At 43.1% G+C, this 25,339-nt stretch overlaps 3 protein-coding genes and 1 pseudogene across 3 annotated transcripts; all 4 read right to left on the bottom strand.

Annotated features, from left to right (window-relative positions):
• Positions 1-1,676: 1,676 nt before the first annotated feature.
• Positions 1,677-3,413, bottom strand: LOC142204031 (E3 ubiquitin-protein ligase TRIM11-like; annotated as a pseudogene).
• Positions 3,414-9,357: 5,944 nt separating this feature from the next.
• LOC142204039 (E3 ubiquitin/ISG15 ligase TRIM25-like) lies at positions 9,358-11,661 on the bottom strand. The gene has a single exon (XM_075275237.1). It carries the CDS (start codon positions 11,575-11,577, stop codon positions 10,045-10,047), a length of 1,533 nt encoding a protein of 510 aa, XP_075131338.1. The 5' UTR covers positions 11,578-11,661; the 3' UTR covers positions 9,358-10,044.
• A 3,605-nt stretch (positions 11,662-15,266) lies between these two features.
• On the bottom strand, positions 15,267-16,883 carry LOC142204040 (E3 ubiquitin/ISG15 ligase TRIM25-like). Its single transcript, XM_075275238.1, has one exon. The coding sequence runs from the start codon at positions 16,863-16,865 to the stop codon at positions 15,267-15,269; it is 1,599 nt and encodes a 532-aa protein (XP_075131339.1). The 5' UTR covers positions 16,866-16,883.
• Positions 16,884-21,275: 4,392 nt separating this feature from the next.
• On the bottom strand, positions 21,276-23,183 carry LOC142204017 (tripartite motif-containing protein 14-like). The gene has a single exon (XM_075275191.1). It carries the CDS (start codon positions 23,178-23,180, stop codon positions 21,588-21,590), a length of 1,593 nt encoding a protein of 530 aa, XP_075131292.1. The 5' UTR covers positions 23,181-23,183; the 3' UTR covers positions 21,276-21,587.
• Positions 23,184-25,339: the final 2,156 nt, after the last annotated feature.

Here is a 25,339-nt window from a genome sequence, read left to right as displayed (position 1 = left end):
TTAGGCTTAAAGAGGACCTTTCACCATATCTGGGCACAGGCAGTGTTATATACTGCCAGAAAGCTGACAGTGCGCTGAATTCAGCGCACTGTCGGCTTTCCCGATCTGTGCCCGGTGTAAAGCGCTATCGGTCCCGGTACCCGCTTTACAGTCAGAAGGGCGTTTCTGACCATTAGCCAGGAATGCCCTTCTGCCTCGCGGCGCCTATCGCGCTGTGCTGTGGAGCGGGGAGGAACGCCCCCTCACTCTCCTGATAATGCTAGTCTACGGACAAGCTGTGTGAGCAGAGGGAGGGGGCGTTCCTCCCGGCTCCACAGCACAGCGCGATAGGCGCCGCGAGGCAGAAGGACGTCTCTGGCTAATGGTCAGAAACGCCCTTCTGACCATAGAAGAGCTACGGTACCGGGCCGTAAGCTCTTCACACCGGCCACAGATCGGGAAAGCCGACAGTGCGCTGAATTCAGCGCACTGTCAGCTTTCCAGCAGTATATAACACTTCATGTGCCCAGATATGGTGAAAGGTCCTCTTTAAGGAGTTCTCTAGTTCATTTATATTGATGATCTATCCTCAGAATAAATCATCAATAAGAGATAAGTGACCCCCTGATCAGCTGTATGAAGGGGCCATGGTGCCTGTGTATATCACACGCTGTCTGTTTATAGTGACCGTGTGGTGTAATTACAGCCTTGTCACATAGACGCTTATAGGACGAGGCTGTAGTTACATGACATGACCACTATGAGATGTACGATACTGTGTAAACAGAGAAGGGGTCACGGCGCTTGCACAGATGCCACGATTCACTCAAACAGCTGATTCATCTCTCATTATTACACCTCAGCCACGGAGGTGTAAAAACAAAAAAAAAAAAACACACTCGCCTGTCCCCAGCACCCTGTTGTCCTCCGCCTCTGCCTGTTCGGTCTCGTGGCAACACCTCATTTCTAGAAATTCTGTACCCAATTCCTCTTAGCGGTCACATGAGGTGCAGGACTCCCAGCAAGAAGGTGCCGGCACGAGACTGAATGGACACTGGCCGAGGACAGGCGGGTATGCTTTTTTATTTTAAACCTCCAGCCCGGCACATGAGTTGCTCCAATTCCTGGACAATATCTTTAAAGAATTTATCCATGTTTCTAATATTTATGGCCTGTCCTTAGAATAAGCCATCAATATGACATCTGTGATGATACAACAGCCAGGACCTCTGCAGATGAGTTTTTTCATTACAGTGCGGCTACAGGTAATGGTGACAATTCTAGGAGCCACACTGCTCTCTTGCCATACAGGATGTAGCAGTGGGTTTAGGTAGTGCAGTGGTACACATCGTATGGCAGGCGAGCAGCCTGCTCCTGATTATTACCTTTAGCCATCCTGTATCTGTACAACTCATCTACAGGGGTCCTGGCGGTGGGCCCCTAAAAACAATTCCACTGGTGGGCCCTAGAAACCCCAGTCCGACCCTGACTGCTGGCATGACGAACAATTGCAATGTTCTACCATGTGGTACCTATTTGGCAATGTCTGAAAAGACAGAGCGCCCCATAGTGGTAGGATATACGTGTGTTTCCCAGTAAAGCAGGTTACATAATCACTGCCACCAACAAACAAAACCAAATAAAAAATGCAGATGACGTCTTTAAGTTATTTACATAGATTTTTATTAAGACCCAAAACACCCAGCAGTTATATACACAAGTCTGGTGACCCCAAAAATTATATCAGAAAATCCACAAAAAGGCACATCGATTACACATTCGTAGCATTCCCAGAGTATACTGTATATTCACCAGTAAATAGTTGTATACAGAAAGTTATACAATTAACAGGAATCTAATATCTTAATTGAGCCACTCCACATACATATTGCAGCATGAAGGGGCTCGGTGAAGGTGGCAGTGAAGGTGTGTAAGTGTCTGATGGGGTCACACAGCTCATAGAAGGACAACTGCCCGGCCTCATAATCCAGACAGATCCTCAATCTATCACTGGAGATATTGGCAGATAACCGCGTCTCTTCCCTGTTATGTATGACGGAACACTGATTATTAAACCAAGTTCTTCTCCTCAAACACCAGGACTTGTTATTATTTCCAATGTACGACTGGTCCCCCTTCCTGTCCATACTGTTATAACACATCCCCACCCTCCAGCTTCCTGAACCACTTCCCTCCACAACCCAGTAATCTCGCCCTGAGGTAAATCTTCTCCTGCTTATCACCTGAGGATGCTGGAATCTCTCTGCTGTTTCTGGACGATTCTGGTTGTCTTGTGTTCTCATTGCAGTTTTTAGGTCATCTGATATATGGATATTATTACCAGCTGAAATTATATCCAGTAAAACATCTGCAGGATGCCCCAGATAGATGCCCTTCTGTATGCCTGTTATTATGTCACGTAATGTGTCTGAGATCACAGCCACATCCAGATCATCTATATCATGGAGCTTTTTCTCATGTTCCTCTGTGTCCTCATCACCTCCACCCTCCTCAGGATCACACAAGTCACCTGTGTCTGGATCCTGTAAGACAGTCAGTGGATCAGTCGTGTTACACAGCTCCTCAATGTGCCGCATCTTCATGGACAGCTTGTCCTTCTTTATTTCTAGATGTTGGATAAGAGCAGAGAGTGAGAGTGACACTTCCTCTTCCTGCTTAGACAAATCACTCTGGACCCTCCTCTCCAGATCTTCCAGTCATCTCCTGATGTCTGTAAACAGGGCAGTGACTCTCTTGGCTTCTACAGCTGCTTTCTCTTGAGCTTTTCTCCAGTGCTCCTCCACACTCTGGATTCTTTTCTCAGTTTCCTTTTTCTTTGTAGTCAGTTTCTCAAGAACATTTCTCAGTTCTTTCTTTTTCCTCTCTGAGGCCTCATCCAGCATCTGTACCCGATGTCCTCAATGTTCTCTGACCAAAGTACAGGGCACACAGATACAAGCAGAGTCCTCAGTACAGTAATATTCCAGAATCTTCTTATGGACAGAGCATTTTTTTAATCTTCAGGAAAAAGCCAGAATTAGATAAGACGTGTTCTGGTGACTTGCTGTGAACTCTCAGATGGTCATTGCACAGAAAAGCTTCACATAGCAGACAGGACTTCACAGCAGGTATAGGAGAGTGAATACAATAAGTGCAGCAGATCCCGGTGACCTGCTCCTGGCGATGCTCCATTTGTACGAAATTTCTCACTATGTTATTCAGAGTAAAGTTCCTCATCAGTTCAGGCCGCTCCAGAAAATTTTCTCTGCATTCAGGACAAGAATAAATTCCATATTCCTCCTGGGTATACTATCCAGCATACGATCAATACATTCCCGGCAGAAGTTGTGTCCACATCTCAGCATTACAGGATCAGTATAAGTGTCCAGACAGATGGAGCAGTCCAGCTCGGCTTTCAGATCAGCGGATGCCATGGCTGACACAGGAATTAAAAAATAAAGCTTCAGTTCTCTGAAGCTCAGAAACCAGGAGGTGGGTTTAGGCTAATCTCCAGAGGGCAGGGACAAGCAGCACAAGCCAGTCAATATTAACCCGTTCATGGACACTTGCGATAATCACGTAGTGTATTCGCCCTATCTTGTGGTCAGATATAAAGAGCCGGGTTGTTACATGCAATAAAGATTCTTAATAACAGTCAGGATTGTAGTATATAAAAGAAACACAAACCAATTTATGGTAATGTGCATGTGATACTTGATGGGTTTCTCTATATAGGAAAAATGTGTTTCTGGCAACATTTACAGCTAGGGTTTCATGGTTACTTTGACCATGGCAGCCACTGTGCATCCATAGATCGGTGTGACAACCCTGGAACACTGCAACTAATATAAATGAATGGGGTTGCCTGCTTCTACCTGAGTCGATGACCTGAAAAAGAAATTGAGCACTCATATTTTACTGTCATAGTCGCAGCAACCTTGGGTATGAAGACCACATTCACTTACTTTATTTGCAACTTTGCAGAGTACAGTGTTCAGTACGGCATAAGTAATGTAGTTTATGTACATAGTGACTGCACCAGCAGAATAGTGAGCGCAGCTCTGGAGTATAATACAGGATAAATAATGTAATGTATGTACACAGTGACTGTACCAGCAGAATAGTGAGCGCAGCTCTGGAGTATAATACAGGATAAGTAATGTAATGTATGTACACAGTGACTGTACCAGCAGAAAAGTGAGTGCAGCTGTGGAGTATAATACAGGATAAGTAATGTAATGTACGTACACAGTGACTGTACCAGCAGAATAGTGAGCGCAGTTCTGGAGTATAATACAGGATAAGTAATGTAATGTATGTACACAGTGACTGCACCAGCAGAATAGTGAGCGCAGCTCTGGAGTATAATACAGGATAAGTAATGTAATGTATGTACACAGTGACTGTACCAGCAGAATAGTGAGCGCAGCTCTGGAGTATAATACAGGATAAGTAATGTAATGTATGTACACAGTGACTGTACCAGCAGAAAAGTGAGTGCAGCTGTGGAGTATAATACAGGATGTAACTCAGGATCAGTACAGGATAAGTAATGTATGTACATAGTGACTGCACCAGCAGAATAGTATAATCCAATGGTGACTTCTCTCTTCTTATTCTTCTGGACCTCTCTGCAGCTTTTGATACTGTTGACCATCATCTCCTCCTCACTATGCTCCACTCACTTGGCCTCAATGACACTGCGCTCTCCTGGTTCTCCTCTTATCTCTCAGACCGCACCTTCAGTGTATCATTTGCGGGCTCTGTTTCCTCCCCTCTTTCCCTTGCTGTTGGGGTTCCTCAGGGCTCGGTCCTCGGCCCCCTGCTCTTTTCTCTCTACACAGCCCCATTGGACAAACCATTGTCAGATTTGGCTTCAGGTATCATCTTTATGCTGATGACACCCAATTATACACATCTTCCCGTGACATCACCCCTGCACTCATACAGAACACCAACGACTGTCTCTCTGCTGTCTCAAATATCATGTCCTCACTCTATCTGAAACTAAATCTCTCCAAGACTGAACTACTACTGTTTCCACCATCTAATAGATCTGTCCCTGATATATCCATCTTAGTCTCAGGCCTTACTATAACTCCTAGGCAGCAGGACCGCTGCCTCGGGGTCATGTTTGACGCAAACCTTTCCTTCACCCCTCATGTTGAATCACTCGCACGTTCATGTCACCTCCACCTCAAAAACATCTGTAGAATACGCCCTTTCCTTACCAGAGATACACTAAAGACACTTATTGTCTCTCTGATTCATTCTCGCCTTGACTACTGTAACTCCTTACTAATCGGTCTCACTAAACTCTCCCCTCTACAATCTATTCTGAATGCAGCGGCCAGGCTCATCTATCAGGCTAGACACTACAGCGATGCCTCGGGTCTGTGCCAGTCGTTACATTGGCTGCCTATTCATTATAGAATAAAATATAAAGTTATCACTCTCATCCACAAGGCTCTCCATAATGCCGCACCTCCCTACATTTCCTCCCTCATCTCTGTCTACTGTCCAACCCGTGTTCTCCGTTCACTCAATGACCTAACACTTACATCCTCTATTATCAGAACCTCCCACGCTCGTATACAAGACTTCTCCCAAGTTGCACCACTTCTCTGGAATGCTCTACCCTGGACAATCAGATTAATTTCTCCCAATTTCTACAGTTTCAAACGCAAACTAAAGACACATCTTTTCAGACAAGCCTATCACAATGTCTAACGTAAACCCTTAACCCTCCTCTGTCCCCGCTCCCACACTTCCCCACATGATATGATGTCATCTCATGCTAACTCCATAGGTCCAAGCTCCATCCACATGTTAAAGGACACGACTGTTGATGGCTCATAAAGTCTTATGTTTATGTAATGACAGCCACCTCTATTACAAAAGTGTTTGACTTCTGCATAAGCAATACCGCCCCTGCTACCTCTTGTGTCACCCCCTCTACCTCATAGATTGTAAGCTCTTGCGATCAGGGCCCTCAGTCCCATTGTGTGAAATGACTTTCTTTGTAATGTATCTTTCTGTCTGTATTTGAACCCTACAAATTGTACAGCCCTGCAGAATATGTTGGCGCTATATAAATAAAATTTATTATTATTATTAATAGTGAGCGCAGCTCTGGAGTATAATACAGGATAAGTAATGTAATGTATGTACACAGTGACTGTACCAGCAGAATAGTGAGCGCAGCTCTGGAGTATAATACAGGATAAGTAATGTAATGTATGTACACAGTGACTGTACCAGCAGAATAGTGAGCGCAGCTCTGGAGTATAATACAGGATAAGTAATGTAATGTATGTACACAGTGACTGTACCAGCAGAATAGTGAGCGCAGCTCTGGAGTATAATACAGGATAAGTAATGTAATGTATGTACACAGTGACTGTACCAGCGGAATAGTGAGCGCAGCTCTGGAGTATAATACAGGATAAGTAATGTAATGTATGTACACAGTGACTGTACCAGCAGAATAGTGAGCGCAGCTCTGGAGTATAATACAGGATAAGTAATGTAATGTATGTACACAGTGACTGTACCAGCGGAATAGTGAGCGCAGCTCTGGAGTATAATACAGGATATGTAATGTATGTACATAGTGACTGTACCAGCAGAATAGTGAGCGCAGCTCTGGAGTATAATACAGGATAAGTAATGTAATGTATGCACACAGTGACTGCACCAGCAGAATAGTGAGCGCAGCTCTGGAGTATAATACAGGATAAGTAATGTAATGTATGTACACAGCGACTGTACCAGCAGAATAGGGAGCGCAGCTCTGGAGTATAATACAGGATAAGTAATGTAATGTATGTACACAGCGACTGTACCAGCAGAATAGTGAGCGCAGCTCTGGAGTATAATACAGGATAAGTAATGTAATGTATGTACACAGTGACTGCACCAGCAGAATAGTGAGCGCAGCTCTGGAGTATAATACAGGATAAGTAATGTAATGTATGTACACAGTGACTGCACCAGCAGAATAGTGAGCGCAGCTCTGGAGTATAATACAGGATAAGTAATGTAATGTATGTACACAGTGACTGCACCAGCAGAATAGTGAGCGCAGCTCTGGAGTATAATACAGGATAAGTAATGTAATGTATGTACACAGTGACTGTACCAGCAGAATAGTGAGCGCAGCTCTGGAGTATAATACAGGATAATGTAATGTATGTGCACAGAGACTGTACCAGCAGAATAGTGAGTACAGCTCTGGAGTATAATACAGGATAATGTAATGTATGTGCACAGAGACTGTACCAGCAGAATAGTGAGTACAGCTCTGGAGTATAATACAGGATAATGTAATGTATGTACACAGTGACTGTACCAGCAGAATAGTGAGCACAGCTCTGGAGTATAATACAAGCTATAATTATGAATAATAGTCTCAGAATTATTTTGTATAAAAATGGTAGGGTGCAAGGTTAATCCTGCCCTTTTGAGATGATGTGAAATCTCTCCACAATTGTAATTCCTACTAAACTCACCATTGTAATGAGGCTTACTGTTGTGAGTAGTCCTTATTGTGAGAACATTGTCTAGACTAGGAGATAGCCCCAATGTTTTTGTGTAGATAAGACAACACCTCCCCATACTATTCATAGATAATGTAATTGCTCTCATTGTTCTTCTGTTTACATTTATGCCCTGTTTTTTTGTCTACAAACGCCCTCCGGTGTTATTGTATAACGCATGTCTGTGCTCTTACCTTCTCTCCACTGACATGTATGGCACATAAGGGTTGAATTTAAGTAATTCAATATTGAGCATCTATGACAGATAAATATTATAGGTTATATTCACATAACCATACTGATTCTCAGCCATTTTCTGTCATATCCAGCATGTCGGCATCTCTTTTTCATGGACCCATTGGCTTTCAGTGGGAAAACAGAGTTGTGTTTCCAATCCATCAAAAATTAGAGGATCAAGGGCAACACTTATCTGTGTGTGAACTGAGCCTGACATAGCTGCATATGAAAGGTTCAAGAAAGAGGGTTGAAGGGGATCACCTGTATTTTTGTAACACAATAGATTAAGTGCATATTAAAGGGGTCGGCAGGGATTTTTCTTTTTGTTGTTCAGTGAGAGGCCGACAGGCTAAACTGGGATTTGAGTTGCAATGCGGCTGCCAGCCACCATACAGGGACCACGGAATCCGCTTGAAGAAAGGGCAGCTCACTTCTTTTTTCCGTAAGCGGGAACATATCGGTCACGGAAAAAAGAACGCTAGCGGTCTACATAGATCATTATTGTGCGAGGGAGGATTTTGAGGTGGATTCTGCATCAACATCTGCACCCTCTTACCCGTGTGAAGTAGCCCTAATAGATTTTGCTTGTCTGTTACTTGATCCTCTTGGTCTCTGCTTACATACATATAACACACAACCACTTACCATAATGCAAGTAAGAGGGCATGTGACCACTGCGGCCGTTGATTCGCTCGAATTTTGTAGGAATAGACGGGTGAGCATTGATTTAAAAAAAAATAAAAAATTTACTTGCAGTTTTTTTGTTTTTTTTTAATAAATCATCGACACCCCATTTCATTGAGTTTGATGTGTCAGGTGAGTCATAAGATTGATTTTTGGATACTAGTGCTAGGTTTACTCCACATGCAGCTGTTTGTGTAACTCTGGTGGCTGCTTAATTCAAGCTATCTTAGGCTCCATTCCCACGGAGTAACGCAACACATATTCAGACACGTATACACGTGTCAGAGTGTGAGCGCTCAAAACAGCTCCCATTCACTTCAATGTGTGCCGGCTTATGCACGCTACGCATTGAAATCAATGGGTTAAAAAAGCTTCCCATTGATTTCAATGTGTAGCGCCCATGAGCCGTCACGCTTTGAAGTGAATGGGAGCTGTTTTGAGCGCTCACACTCTGACACGTGTATACGTGTCTGAATGCGCGGCGCGTTAATTCGTGGGAACGGAGCCTTAAGGAAGGAAGTCTACAAATAAACACAATAAATAAACCACAATAAATCATAGTAATTATGATGATGATGAGAGAACCCCAGGTTTATGTATTTTTCTTTGGTCTGTTGTTTTATATACATACACACATATATATATATATATATATATATATATATATATATATATACACACACACAAATTAATAAACCAAAAATACAAAATTTTATACTGTTGTGTGTAACAACATGATCTAATAACTAAAGAAACTACGCACAAGGAATATAATAAAACTAACAAACTTTATTAATTTCAAAAATAAAAATACTTATACACACATAACTTAACACAATGTACATAGAATAGGGGAGACACAATAGTCAAGTACCAAGAAATACCTGACCACAGATGGCTATGGATATAATACTAGGGGGGTAGTAAAGGTGTACAATGATGTTAGTAAATAGCATATACTGTAAAACTGGGTCATATCAAAGATATATAGGTGTAAGACCATAGAAGGAAATGTCCATCTTCATGCTGCTAACAAGCAGGCCTTCCATATAGGAAAAACAGACCCCAGTAACATTCTAATGACTCAAGCAAGTGCCCTCCTTAGTAATATACCATACCGTCTGAGGTAGAAAACGGCCCGACGCGCATTTCGTCCAAGAGGTTGGACTTTGTGAAGGGACTTTATATGTCCAGCTCCGGGGCAAATACTGAGAAAGACTACAGTGTGCTGAATTCAGCGCACTGTTGGTTTTCTAGCAGTATATGAAACCACATATTCATGAGGACATGAAAGGTCCTCTTCACGTACAAAAATTTCTATGAAATGTTATCGGTATCTTTTTGCTATATAAAAAAAAAGGCTAAATTGAATTACAGTATTTAATACATGGGGAAAAAACGTAACACATTAGAGGAATATCCAAAAGGACACAGAAGGATCACATACTAGTAACATTCCCAAAATATATATCATCTCGAGTATACAGCTGTATCCTGCACAGTGGATCATATAGCCCCGCCTTCTCGTCAATCCCATTGGCTGAATAATTTACCAATCAGATTCTGGGGGGGGTTTTTGTCACAGTCTCTGGATGGATTTGTTAAGTTACGATGGTTTCTCCCAGTTACTGCCTCCCTTTAATATCTTTATAGAACCTTTCCACACTCTTAATGCAGCATGAAGGGGCTCGGTGAAGGTGGCAGTGAAGGTGTGTAAGTGTCTGATGGGGTCACACAGCTCATAGAAGGACAACTGCCCGGCCTCGTAATCCAGACAGATCCTGAATTTATCACTGGAGATCTTGTCAAGTAACCAGATCCTTTTACTGTCATGTATCACTGAATGCTGATTATCACACCTCTTCATAATCCACGACTTTTTATCGCTTCCAATTTTTGATTGATCTCCCCTCTTGGCTATACTGGGATAACACATCCCCACCCTCCAATTCCCTGATCTACTGATCTCCACATCCCAGTAATGTCGCCCTGAGGTAACTCGTTCGCTACTTATCACCTGATAATCCTGGAATCTCTCTGCTGTTTCTGGACGATTCTGCTTCTCTTGTGTCCAGGTTGCCCTTTTCAGGTTGCTTGATATATGGAGATTATTAGCGGCTGCGTTTACATCCAGTAATATGTCTGCAGGGACCGCCACATAGATCCCGCTCCTTACATCTGATATTATGTCACATAATGTGTGTAATGTGTCTGAGATCACAGCCACATCCCGATCATCTACATCATGGTGCTGTCTATCATGTCCCCCTGTGTCCTCATCACCTCCCCCCTCCTCAGGATCACACAAGTCACCTGTGTCTGGTTCCTGTAAGACAGTCAGTGGATCAGTCCTGTTACACAGCTCCTCAATGTGCCTCATCTTCATGGACAGCTCGGCCTTCTTTATTTCCAGCTTCTGGATCAGAGCAGATAGTGACAGTGACTTTTCCTTCTCCTGCCTGGAGATCTCACTCAGGACCTTCTTCTCCAGGTCGTCCAGTCGTCTCCTGATGGCTATAAACAGGGCAGTGACTCTCTCGGCTTCTCCAGATGCTTTTTCTTGAGCTTTTCTCCTGCGCTCCTCCAGACTCTGGACTCTTTCCTCAGTCTCCTCTCTCTTTGTTAGCAGTTTCTTGAGAACATTTCTCAGTTTCTCCTTCTTTTTCTCAGAGGCCTCATCTAGCATCTCCACCCGATGTCCTCGATGTTCTCCGGCCAAACTACAGGACACACAGATACAAGCAGCGTCCTCTGTACAGTAATATTCCAGGATTTTCTTATGGACAGAACATTTCCTCTTCTCCAGGCTAGTGCTGGGATCACATAAGACGTGTTCTCCTGCCTTGATGTGAACTTTCAGATGTTTACCACACAGAGAAGCTTCACAGTGTAGACAGGACTTCACAGCAGGTACAGGAGCGTCCACACAGTAAGTGCAGAAGATCCCGATTTCTGTCTTCGTTGGTTGAGTAGACAATAAATTCTCCATTATATTGCACAGAGCCAAACATCTCATAAGTACAGGCCGCTCCTGAAACTCTTCTCTACATTCAGGACAGGAATAAACTCCAGACTCGTCCTGTGTATCCAGAACACGATCAATACAGACCCGGCAGAAGTTGTGTCCACATCTCAGCATTACAGGATCGGTATAAGTGCTCAGACAGATGGAGCAGTCCAGCTCGGCTCTCAGGTTTGCAAATGCCAAGGCTGCAACAGGAAGTGAGAAACAAAACTACAATTCTCTAGCACTCAGAAATCAGAGGGCGGGTTTTATCTGCATCAACAGGGCAGGGCTGAGCGATTAACCTGTTAGTGGACACTTATCATCATCACCTATTCTATCTGCTGTACATTGCGGCTGTGTACCTTGTGATCACATATAAAGATATGGGATCTCACTTGTAAGTAAAATGAAGATTCTACATTTTACTGTCAGGATTGTTTGGTGAGATATGAACGCCTGAAATCAAAGTAGATTACCAGTATGATGTCGAGAAACATCTACATTTTATCTGTTATTGTTTTTTGGTTTTGGTTTTTATTTATAAAAATGTATTGGAATTAAAAAATTCCTATTAGAGATAAGTGATGAGAAAAAGATCAAGGTTCACTGGGAAATCGGAACAATTAAGAGATTTAGACTGAGGCCACATGGGACGTCCTGCACCAATAAACCAGTGCGGGACAAACCGCGGCGGCAATGCATTGCGGTTCTTCCTGCAGTTCCTAAAACAGAAAGTTCGCGGAGTTTTCCTTCGTGAACTTTGTTACGCTAGGTTCACACCTGCGTTCTGGTCTCCGTTCTGTGGTTTCCATCTTCTGCATGCAAGAAGATGGAAACCACAGACCGGGTCCGGCTGTGAGCAGCGGTGAGCGTTTTATGCTCTCCGCTGCAAAACCATTTTTTTAAATCCGGACACAGAGTACTGCATGTCCGACTCTGTGTCCGGATTAAAAAAACCCGGTTTCACGACGGAGAGCATAAAACGCTCACCGGCGCTCACAGCCGGACTGCTTTCTCACCCATTCAAATGAATAGGTATGAAAGAGTCCTGCAGGTTTCCGTCTCCTGCTCTGTTTTATGCAGGAAACAGAAACCTGCATAACGGAGTGTCGGGCGCAGATGTGAACGAGCCCTTACAGGTATCAGAACATGGAGACACAAAGAAATTTCTCTAGTTTGCAAAGTTTAAAATTTTTTAAAAGGTATCAAAACATTACAAATAACATAAACAATACAGATAACATGTCATTTTTACCATATAGTGAAGGCCATAAAAATGAAACCCATAAGAAACTGGCACAAATGCATTTTATTTCCAATTCAGATTTTTTTTTCCAGCATCCCAGAACATTACACTGGATATTGAATAGAGTCATTACAAAGTACAATTTCTCCCGCAAACAATAAATCATCATGTGACTCTGTGAACTGACAAGTAAAAAAAAAATGACAGTCCTTGGAATGTGGGGAGAGAAAAACAGAAATGTAAAAAAGTTAATTGTCTGGGTCTTTAAGGGGTTAAACGGGACATGGTGATCACATGAACTAAATTAAACTCAAGATCTCACTCTTTGTCTCTCTCAAACAATCTTAGGGTAAGTTCACATGGGGTTTTTCGGACCGGAACCTGAGGCGGCCTCAGCTTCCGGTCCAAAATACGGGTAGACGCACTCCGCTCTGTATTAGGCCCAATGAATGGGCCTAGTCAGGAGGAGGGAGTGTCTTCAGGCAGAATCACGAGGCGAAATGTCCTGAAGAATGAGCATCTCGCTTCTGAACGGCTCCCATTGATTTCAATGGGAGCCGTCTTTTTGGTCAGGATTTTGAAGTCAATGGGAGGCTTTTTTTTCAGTGCTGCATCTGATGCGGATTCCATACCAAATTCAGCACCATTTTCCTCCATTTGAATGCACCCTAAGGGTAAGTTCACACGGAGTTTTTTGGTCAGGATTTTGAAACCGTGAAATCAATGGGAGCCTGTCAGGTGTTTTTTTCCGGGAGCCAGTTTCTTTAGGCTCCCGGAAAAAGAAGTGAGATGCTCATTCTTCAGGCCGTTTCACCTAGCAATTCGGCCTGAAGACACTCCTGACTACGCCCATTCATTGGACCTAATCCAGAGCCTGGCACGACTGGATGTTGGTGTAGTGCACCGGCATTCAGTTGTGGCTACCTGTATTTTGGACCAGAACCTGAGGCAGCCTCCGCCTCAGGTTCTGATCCAAAAAGCCGGGTTCCAATCCAAAAGCCAGGTCGCCGCGACTGAAAGCCGGTGCACTGCACCGACAGCAAGCTGGTCGCTCCGCTCCAGATTAGGCCCAACGAATGGACCTAGTCCGGAGGAGGGAGTTTCTTCAGGCAGAATCGCGAGGCGACTCGGCCTGAAGAATGAACGTCTCACTTCTTTATTTATTTTTACACTTATATACAGTACAGACCATACAGACCATGAGTTTTCTGTATTTTCATGACTATGAAAATTATAGATTCACACTGAAGGTATCAAAACTATGAAGTAACACATGTGGAATTATATACTTAACAAAAAAGTGTGAAACAACTGAAAACATGTCTTATATTCTCGGTTCTTCAAAGTAGCCACCTTTTGCTTTGATTACTGCTTTGCACACTCTTGGCATTCTCTTCATGAGCTTCAAGAGGGGGTGGCCAAATAAGGGGATTTGTTGAATCCGCGTGTGTGTGTGTGGGGGGTCCCATCAAGAAAATAAATGGTTGGGTATCTTTTTTTTTTTTTTTTGGGGGGGGGGGTGACTTTCTATAATTTGTCTCAGGCAACAGAGACACTAGATTCACCCCTGTGTGGAGGCCATAAAGGAGGCAGCAAGCTGTATGAGGTTCATTAAGGTGCCAATATACCGTGTAAAGGGGGCATTATACTGTGTCAGGGCAAGTATATGTGGGCGATATACCATGTGAGGGACAGCAAATGGGGTGTTATTCTATGCCTGTGCCAGTAGATGGGCATTATGTGGGGACCAGCATGTATATATAAGTATGTGTGTGTATGTATAATCTAAGTATATAGTATCTAGAATATAAGTATATTATAAGTAGCTAGTGTATATAATACTATGGGGCTTGGTCCTTTTCTAGATATGCCCCTGGACATCAGATTATAGGAAACTCATGGTATAGCTTCTATGTACCGACATTTAGACCCTATTAACACAGGGCAAGAGGGGGGCGGATTGTGACGCGGAATCCATGTCATAATCTGCCCCCTCACAATGGTGGTCTATGTAGACTGCTAGCATTCTTTTTTCCGCTAGCGGCATGTTGCTGCTAGTGGAAAAAAGAAACGAGCTGCCCTGTCTTCAGGCGGATTCCGCGGCTGAATCAGCCGCGGTGTCCGCCTCATGACAGCACCCTCCAGACTGGGCCCATTCATTTGAGCCTAATCCGGAGCGGAAAACCGCGACGTGATGCCGTGACGGAATATGCACACGCGTAATTTTGTGTGAACTAACCCTTACTCACCTCAGTCTTCCATCTGAGAAATACATCAGGAGATCCTGAAAACATGACATAATAGAAATGTATTCTTCCAAGCAGAAAGTAGACCCACACAGGGAAGCATTACCCATGTGTAGACATAGGGTTTATATAGTGCTAGTGTTCCCTAAATATATAATCTACAGTTTGCAACTGTAATAAGAGAGTAATCATCCCGTAGTTACACAATGGATGACTCTTCAATGTGATCTATATATAAACACAGTTTATGATCTTAATATATGCCATTAGCTAAATGATCCAATTATCAGACTGATTTCTTTCATCAGTCTCTGGATGGATTTTTTAGGTTATGATGGTTTCTTCCAGTTACTGCCTCCCCCTAACATCGTTATAGAACCTCTATATACATATAATGCAGCATGAAGGGGATCAGTGAAGGTGGCAGTGAAGGTGTGTAAGTGTCTGATGGTGTTACACAGCTCATAGAAGGACAACTGCCCGGCCTCATAATCCAGACAGATCCTGAATCTATTACTGGAAATATTGTCAGGTAACTGGATCTCTTTATTGTCATGTATCACTGAACACTGATTATTATATCTCCTCAAACCCCAGGACTTGTTGTTATCTCCAGTGAGTGACTGATCCCACTCTGTCCTGTCTATACTGGGATAACACATCCCCACCCTCCAACTCCTTGATTTCCTGATCTCCACCTCCCAGTAATGTCGCCCTGAGATAAATCTCCACCTGCTTATCACCTGATTATACTGGAATCTCTCAGCTGTTTCTGGACGATTCTGCTTCCATAGTGTCCAAGTTGCAGTTTTCAGGTCGTCTGATATATGGAGATTATTAGCGGCCGTGTTTACATCCAGTAATATGTCTGCAGGATAATCCACATAGATCCCGCTCCTCATACCTGTTATTATGTCAAATAATGTGTGTAATGTGTCTGAGATCACAGCCACATCCCGATCATCTCCATCATGGTGCTGTCTATCATGTCCCCCTGTGTCCTCATCACCTCCCCCCTCCTCAGGATCACACAAGTCACCTGTGTCTGGATCCTGTAAGACAGTCAGTGGATCAGTCATGTTACACAGCTCCTCAATGTGCCGCATCTTCATGGACAGCTCGGCCTTCTTTATTTCCAGCTTCTGGATCACATCAGACAATGGCCGCTGCTTCTCCTGCCTGGAGATCTCACTCAGGACCTTCTTCTCCAGGTCGTCCAGTCGTCTCCTGATGTCTATAAACAGGGCAGTGACTCTCTTGGCTTCTCCAGATGCTTTCTCTTGAGCTTTTCTCCTGCGCTCCTCCAAACTCCGTACTCTTACCTCAGTCCCCTCTCTCTTTGTGATCAGTTTCTGAAGAACATTTCTCAGGTTCCTCTTCTTCTTCTCAGAGGCCTCATCCACTGACTCTATTTTATGTCCTCGATGTCCTCCGGCCAAACTACAGGACACACAGATACAAGTAGCGTCCTCAGTACAGTAATATTCCAGGACCTTCTTATGGACAGAACATTTCCTCTTCTCCAGGTCAGTGCTGGGATCACATAAGACGTGTTCTGGGGACTTGCTGTGGACTCTCAGATGTTTATCACACAGAGAAGCTTCACAGAGTAGACAGGACTTCACAGCAGATACAAGAGAGTGAATACAGTAAGTGCAGCGAATCCCGGTTTCTATCAGTGGTAGTTGAGTAGCCAATAAATTCTCCATTATATTACGTAGAGCTAAGTTCCTCATCAGTACAGGCCGCTCCTGAAACTCTTCTCTACATTCAGGACAGCAATAAACTTTAGACTGGTTCTGTGTATCCAGAACACGATCAATACAGACCTGGCAGAAGTTGTGGCCACATCTCAGCATTACAGGATCTGTATAAGTGCTCAGACAGATGAGGCAGTCCAGCTCGGCTCTCAGGGCAGAGGACGCCATGGCTGACAGAAGAAGAAAGTGAGAAACGAAACTACAATTTACTCAGAAATCAGAGGGCGGATTTTATAATTGTATCCAAAGGGGAAGACCAAACATTGCAAGATCAGTCACTATTAACCAGTTCATAGACAACAATCATAGTCTTCACCATACAAAGGACAAAAAAAGCTATATGATGGACTATAAACTAGTGAACAAGCCTAATAAACTACTAACCTTTAAATTTAGGACCTGTCAGAAGCTAAACAATATCTACAAAATGCAAAGTTGGGTGGCAGACATACTTCTAATCTCAACTCCATCTACACCCCAACTCAGCCCCAATTCATTTCCACAAGTTATGCTCAGTGCATCCATAACAGTAATTCCCAACCCAAGCAAAAATGCTTCCACTCCTGCTAACTGTAGGCCTATTTCAATCCTTAATTTGTATGTTAAGCTTTTTTTTCCCCTCTATCCTAGACTCCTGATTAAAAGGTCTTCTTCTTTTTTGATACACTGTGATCAAGTGGGTTTCATTCCAGGCAAGCCTCAGACAACGTGAGTTGTAAAGTATATAATATTATTTAGTGGGTCAACCACCATAATGAACCCATCTCTCTCTTGGCCTTGGATATCGAAAAGGCTTTTGATAGTTTGGAAATGGCTCTACCTCGTGGAAGTATCGGGACCCACCACCAGGGTCCCGAGAACTGCGGTTCTGACCGCACATCTGTGCTATCAAGAACTTTATTGTCTCCTGATGATTTTTAGTTAAAGAAACGCATTGAGACAACTATATAGAGAATGGTGGGAGGAACAATATCACCATATCGGTTTATCATAACCAGACTCTAGGATTAGATTTTGGAGTCCTTCTAGCACCTAGGAACACTCATTGTTAACCTCATGTAGGAGATAGGTGTGGGCTGAAAACAGATGGCTCTCAATCTCCCTTAGGGATCAGTAGGGGAGTGGATCTGAGAATAGAAGGGTTAATCTATTGGAACACTGGAGCACTACTAGCCTAGGAGACAGTGTATCAGAGCTAAGATTGCTAGGCTATGGCACACAGTAATTTTATTTGTTATCAATAACATTAGGTGTCTAGAAGTTAATTGAATATATACTCACTAGGCAGTCTTAATCCCAGAATAAGGGGACTACACTCAGATTCCCTAGCGTTTGGAATGTATATCACACTCCTAAAAAAAAATAATTTGTATCTATAACAATAGGGGCCGCCTGCCCTGACCTTTTACTTGATTTTACAATAAAAGTGAAGTTTTAACGTTTGTCTTGAGGACACCCCTTATGTGAATATATAAATTTTTGGTGCTTCTAGATCCAGTGATATTTTCACATACCATAGTTTCTAGTAGAACCTGGTTTTCTGGAATTAACCTTGTCTATCTGAGTTTTGAACTGCATTTGCTCATAACAAAGATCTTCTACTTCTTAGGTTCAATCATTCAATACAACCCTACAATCACTCCCACTAGTTTTATAAGACTGTGCCTTTATATGGCTACCGATAGAGGCTTCCTTTCTTGTATTTACAGTTTATTGAATGCCCAATTGACTGAATTTTGCAAGTTCATTAGCAAGGGCAGCTGGCAAGTCACACTTATGGGGCGTTCCTTTTGAATTCTTCATAGGACCTATTTAGATCCTTCTAGATTATAGACTTTGTTTTTGGGGATGCTCCACACTAGGAATGAAGAAGAAAGACCGATGGATGCGAGGATAAACTGCGCTACTCTCTTGAGATAAAATACGTTCTTTATTCCACTTTTCTTAAAAACACCAGTGTTTTTAAGAAAAGTGGAATAAAGAACGTATTTTATCTCAAGAGAGTAGCGCAGTTTATCCTCGCATCCATCGGTCTTTCTTCTTCATTTATCGTTCCCTAAGGGGTATTCGGATGTTATTACTGCTGCTGTAAATCTCCCTTGTGTTTGGTACACGATCTTTTCAAATATATTTAAGTGTATGTTTGGGAATCATCTGGGTTGATCGGTATTTTTTTTTTTTTTCTTGTTAGTGCTCCACACTAGGAGACACTCTTCATGTCTGATGGACTTGCTCTTTAGCCTGCCACTTTTGGATGTCCATTCACAGGATAGTGCAACTACTCTTGGCACAATCCATCTCTCTAATTGCCCCAGTTTTTCTACTTAGACTGAAACTGTCAACCATGAGATATGAACAGTACAAATTACTTCAATGTACTGTAATAGCAGTGAGGATCCATACTATTTCCAATTGGGAAAAACAAGTCTGTCACTGTCATCTGTCATTGCACGGGTTGACATGATTATTCTGTACAAAAAGATTAATGCTACTATTTCAGATACTTGGCCACTTTTTGATGAAGTTTTGTCTCCCTGGGTCAATAGGTCCAACATCTCAGGCCTGTTGTACTGTCTCCTGCTTTAACTCTTTAAAGTAGTGCTGATTTTTATGAGTGATGAGTGCTCTTTTTACCCCCTTGGCAGGGACCATTCCCTTTCTACCCCAACATGCAATATAGCGCTGTTTTATTTCTTTCTTTTAATTTTTCTCCCCTTTGTGTTTGTTATTGGTTATATTTATGAATATCCACCTATTGGCTCTTTCATTCTTGATACTATGTTTATATACGATGTACAGTATAGTATGCACTGTTCTCACCTTGGACTGTTTGACATATCATTATTCTGCATTAGGCTAAGTTCACACGGGTAGCGTTCAGGCGTTTTTTGGCACTGACAGTGACGCGGGGAGCCACGTCACTCTCGGGTCAAAACCCACCTGCCACGACTGTCGCGGCTTCCGATAGTCACGGCTTCCCTCTCCGGAGTCGGCTCAAATGAATCGGCTGACTGCGGAGGGTGCTGCCGCGAGGCAGCGGATTACGCGCCATAATCCGCCCACTCTGTGCCCGTGTGAACGGGCCCTTACTGTCTTTCTGTTGTTGATGTTTGATAAATACATTTCTTGCCTTCAATCATGTCAATAAAAACTTTGGGTGGAATCCACTCGAAGATAAAGCAGGATGCTAGTGGAAAATGAAATTGCTCCCTCCCACTGAAATGAATGGGAGACGGAATTGTAACTGTGTGCGGACACTGGCATTGACCATGGTAGATAGATATATTATGATGGAATACCATTGAGTTGGTAAGTCACAGATCAAGTGATGCAAAGGCAGTCCATTCTGTTGCTACAGTCAAGGATGAAGTGATGAGAACAGTCCAATGACAGGGATCGAGGACGGTCTTGCTCATAATGCCACCCAGTGACCCCCAAAGCCTAATAATGCTTCCCACTCGCCCTCAGACACCTCACAAGGCACCCCAGTGGCCACCCGATAACTAGCAATGCTTACCCATCCTATCTATACTGTTGCTTATGTGGATTTAAGTCTTTTCCTAAATACATTGCTTCAGAAAAACTGCTTTGTTTGGCCGCCAACTTAATTTATTTGGTTCATTGTTTACATCTGTTTCCATAACCATGGACCTAGGGATGGTCTTATCTCTCTGCCCAGGGCAAGTGAGTGGCTCCCTGCTGTTGGGAAGGGAGGGGTAGCTGAGTGCTCGGGAGCAAGCTTGTATCTCTGAGCTCTATCTCTCATACATATATTGTATATATACATATGCATATACTCATAAATCTATACTTGGGGAGATGGGACTGCTGGGAGAGATAGGACCACTGGGGGACACAGAACTTGTCTCACCATCTTTTTCAACAGCCGACATCAAGAGCGTGCACGCAAGGCCAGCGGCATAGAAGTGATGTCACCACTGGCTTTGCATGTGAAATGCCGCCCACCAATTTAAGGAGAAAACCAGGAAGAGAACAGCGTTTACAGCCGGCAAGCTGTTGAGCGAGCGATGTGGCAATACCCCTTTAAGAAAGACCACCTGTTATGACTCTTCCCCCTCTTTGGCACCAAGTGGTTGTGGCCATAAAAATTGCATAACGAAATAACCAAATAAAGATGAATTATCCAGATATATTTTTATTAAGTTCCAAATATGTTTCCATATTCTATCATCCAAATATACCTACAAAATAAAGCAGATGTATCGCTTCTATGTACTGACATTATGATTACTAAATTGTTAATGTAAAATGAGACTAGCTCTACATAGGAAGTGTGGGGAGTTTAAGGCTAAGGTCCCACTGGGCGTAAACGTAGCGTTAAAGCGCTGAAGAAAGAACCACTGCGTGAACGGATTGCGGTTGTTTCCGCAGCGCTTTTAAGAGAAAGTTCACAGAGTTTTCCTCTGCGGACTTTCTCTTAACATTATATCTAAGGGAAAGCCGCTGGCGTTTCCGTAGATATAATTGACATGCTGCGATTTACAAATCCGCAATGGCTTTGCAAATCGCAACGTGTCCACACTGCTTTTTTTTCTGCAAAGTGGGCATGGGATTCGCATGAATCCCATCCCCTTTGCTTTCACTGTAAAACGCCGCGATTTTTCCCGCAGCGTTTCTGCCACGGGCAAATCGCGGCGTTTACGCCCAGTGGGGCCCCGGCCTTACACACAATAGCCATTCGTCTACAATGGGGACCTACGGGTAACATATCTTACTATATGCCTAATCAGTTTATAATGTCACAATCTTCCATCTGATATATACATCGAGCCATTCTTAAAACATATTGTGAACAGAGTGTTATAAAACAAGACATGACATACAGAAAGATTATCCACAAGCAAAGCCACCAGTCTCTGGATGGATTTCTTAGGTTGATGGTTTCTCCCAGTAGCTGCTTTGCTGCAATATCTTTATACAACCTCCCCATAGCCGTAATGCAGCATGAAGGGGCTCGGTGAAGGTGGCAGTGAAGGTGTGTAAGTGTCTGATGGGGTCACACAGCTCATAGAAGGACAACTGCCCGGCCTCATAATCCAGACAGATCCTGAATCTATCACTGGGGATATTGTCAGGTAACCGGATAACTTCACTGTCATGTAACACTGAATACTGATTATCATATCTTCTCAAACTCCAGGACTTCTTATTAAAGCCAATGACTGACTGATGCCCCCTTCTGTCTATACTGGGATAACACATCCCCACCCTCCAACTCCCTGATCTGATTTCCACATCCCAGTAATGTCGCCCTGAGGCAAATCTGCTGCTACTTATGACCTGATGATAGTGGAATCTCTCTGCTGTTTCTGGACGATTCTGTTTCTGGTGTGCACAGGTAACAGTTTTTAGGTCTTTTGATATACGGATATTATTAGGAGCTGTATTTACATCCAGTAATATATCTGCAGGGACCACCACATAGATCCCACTATTTATACCTGTTATTAAGTCACGTAATCTGTCTGAGATCACAGCCACATCCCGATCATCTACATCTTGGCGCTGTCTATCATGTCCCCCTGTGTCCTCATCACCTCCCCCCTCCTCAGGATCACACAAGTCACCTGTGTCTGGATCCTGTAAGACAGTCAGTGGATCAGTCATGTTACACAGCTCCTCAATGTGCCGCATCTTCATGGACAGCTCGGCCTTCTTTATTTCCAGATTATGGATCAAAGCAGTCATTGGCAGCAACTTTTCCTTCCTCTGCCTGGAGATCTCACTCAGGACCTTCTTCTCCAGGCTGTCCAGTCGTCTCCTGATGTCTATAAACAGGGCAGTGACTCTCTTTGTTTCTCCAGATGCTTTCTCTTGAGCTTTTCTCCTGCGCTTCTCCAGACTCTGGACTCTTTCCTCAGTCTCCTCTCTCTTTGTGGTCAGTTTCTGGAGAACATTTCTCAGGTTCCTCTTCTTCTTCTCAGAGGCCTCATCCACCGACTCTATTTTATGTCCTTGATGTTCCCCAATCAAACTACAGGACATACAGATACAAGCATCGTCCTCAGTACAGTAATATTCCAGGATCTTCTTATGGACAGAACATTTCCTCTTCTCCAGGTCAGTGCTGGGATCACATAAGACGTGTTCTGGTGACTTGCTGTGAACTTTGAGATGTTTATCACACAGTGAAGCTTCACAGTGTAGACAGGACTTCACAGCAGGTCCAGGAAAGTCCACACAGTAAGTGCAGAGGATCCCAATTTCCATCTGTGTTAGTTTAGCAAGCCGTAAATCCTCCATTATGTTACGTAGAGCTATGTCCCTCATCAGTGCAGGCCGCTCTGGAAACTTTGATCTACATTCAGGACAGGAATAAACTCCAGACTCGTCCTGTGTATCCAGCGCACGATCAATACAGACCCGGCAGAAGTTGTGTCCACATCTCAGCATTACAGGGTCTGTATAAGTGCTCAGACAGATGGAGCAGTCCAGCTCGGCTCTCAGGGCAGAGGACGCCATGGCTGACAGAGGAAGAAAGTGAGAAACGAAACTACAATTCTCTGACACTCAGAAGACAGAGGGTGGGTTTTGTACTTGTATCCACAGGGCAGGGCTGTACAGAATAAGTTCAGTCTCATTAACCAGTTCATAGACAACTATCATGGTCATATCTTCTATCTACAGTATACTTAGAGATTGCATTGTGCTTAGATATAAATAGGGTTCATACGAGCAGTAAAGCTTATTAAGCCCTTCATTCAAAATCACATACATGTACATGACTAGAGGCTGTATGGAGAGGGTTCAATGGCAGATGTTGACTGTATAATACAGTCTGCACCCGCCACGAACAGCAGCGATCAGTGCTGACACCAGTCACAGGAGTTAACACTTTAGATGCCACGGTTAAACACAACTGCAGCATATAAAGTACAGAGGTGCCATCTTTTACTGATCACTGCCCTTCTAAACATCATCAGAGGGCGACAATTGCTTGCCATGACTGCCGGAAGCCTATTGAACGCTCCCAGGCTTGTCATTACCATAGTTCTATAACATGCTGCTATGGGCAGAGTGTAATAGAAGTCAATGGATTTTACAATACACTGCAATACATTAATATCGCTGTGTATAGTATAAGCGATTAGACCTACCAGGGCTCAGATAACTATGAAGTAATTCAAAAATTATGATTACTAGCAATCTAATATAAATGCAAAGTCACATAATGTGCCTCTAGAGAATGGACTCAGTGTTATCTTTGTGTTTAAAGTGGCACGAACTCCTTTATCAGCAAACTGCAATTAGCTGATCTAATTGTCCAGCCTGCAGAGCTGTACATAACAGTGAGAGCACTCAGCCCCTCCAGAGAGCAGCGAATGGCATCATCTGTCCTAACGTATTACACAAGTCCAGCTCAATGGAAACACTGTGTAAATGGGACAAATAATTTCACATAGCAGGAAAACAAAGCAATGTATTTAAAAAAAAAAAAAAGAAAACTCTTCAATTTACATAAACTAGCTGTATAGATAGGATTCCTGAGATGGGAATACTCCTTTAAAGAAGACTTTACCATTTCAGTAAGCTGGCACATGGATGGAGTCAGATTATTTTGATGCAGACTTCCTAGCGCTATCAACTAACTACTGACTGCAGAGAAGAAAATTTTGACCATAACTTGTGATGGAAGGAGAACACCTCAGACTCCGAGGAGGGTCTAACATTGATTTGTCAATTCTGCTTTCAATCCTCATGCTTCTTAAAATGGTGGATTAATAGAATGAATTTGATGAATTAGTCATCTATACTGGACAAGCTGACACATCCATCATTGCAATTCTTAATAATGCATAACAAGAAGAGTAACCAACCAAGTACATAAAACCTGTAGAACTAGGTTGAGGTATGTTGCCAAAAAAACCCTATTGGGATACAAAAAAAAATATATATATAACATTTGACAGGAAACCAGACAACCTGATAACCCAGCAGAAAAACAAAAACAGCAAGATACCACACCCTGCCCACAGTGCATACTATTTATACAGTCTCACACTAGCGTTGGGGCAGCATTCGGGCAATCCGTCCACTATTCAGCTTAAAATTTGCAGATTTCCTTATGAAATTGTTGGAAAGCAGGCAGAAACCTGGCGAGCCACTTTTTAAGTGGATAGGGTTTCCGGTTTTTTGGGGTCCTTAAACAGATCCAAGGGATGGAAGCCCAAAAGCTAGTGTGATCCTAGCATTAATTGTAGCAAACAAAGAAGGGGTTAAGGTATGGTACTTATGCTCACACTGTAGTAAGTGGGCTATGTTATAAGGGTTAATACACAATACTACAAGCAAGGCCCTGGAGTCGGTAGGCCAAACCACTCAGCGACTCTGGCTCCTGCTCCAAATCCAACTCCTTCATAAACGTCCGACAGCAACAGTCAGTCGGAACTAATACAGCTCCTCCAATTCACTAAAAAGCCAGTGATTGAATTTGTAAGTACAAATGCAACAAACTACACGTAATTACTTTCACAATATCAATAATTGTATAATATAATTAAAAATAATCATTTTATTTTGAAACTGGAGTCTGGGTCAACAACTTTTTTCCAACTCCGACTACACCTAAAATCTGGGTGCAGTCCTGGTGCCCCACAAATATACAAAATGAAGAAGATGTC

Source organism: Leptodactylus fuscus, chromosome 5, assembly GCF_031893055.1.
Source record: "Leptodactylus fuscus isolate aLepFus1 chromosome 5, aLepFus1.hap2, whole genome shotgun sequence".
Lineage (NCBI taxonomy): Eukaryota > Metazoa > Chordata > Amphibia > Anura > Leptodactylidae > Leptodactylus > Leptodactylus fuscus.
This window is presented reverse-complemented; position numbering and strand designations above follow the sequence as displayed.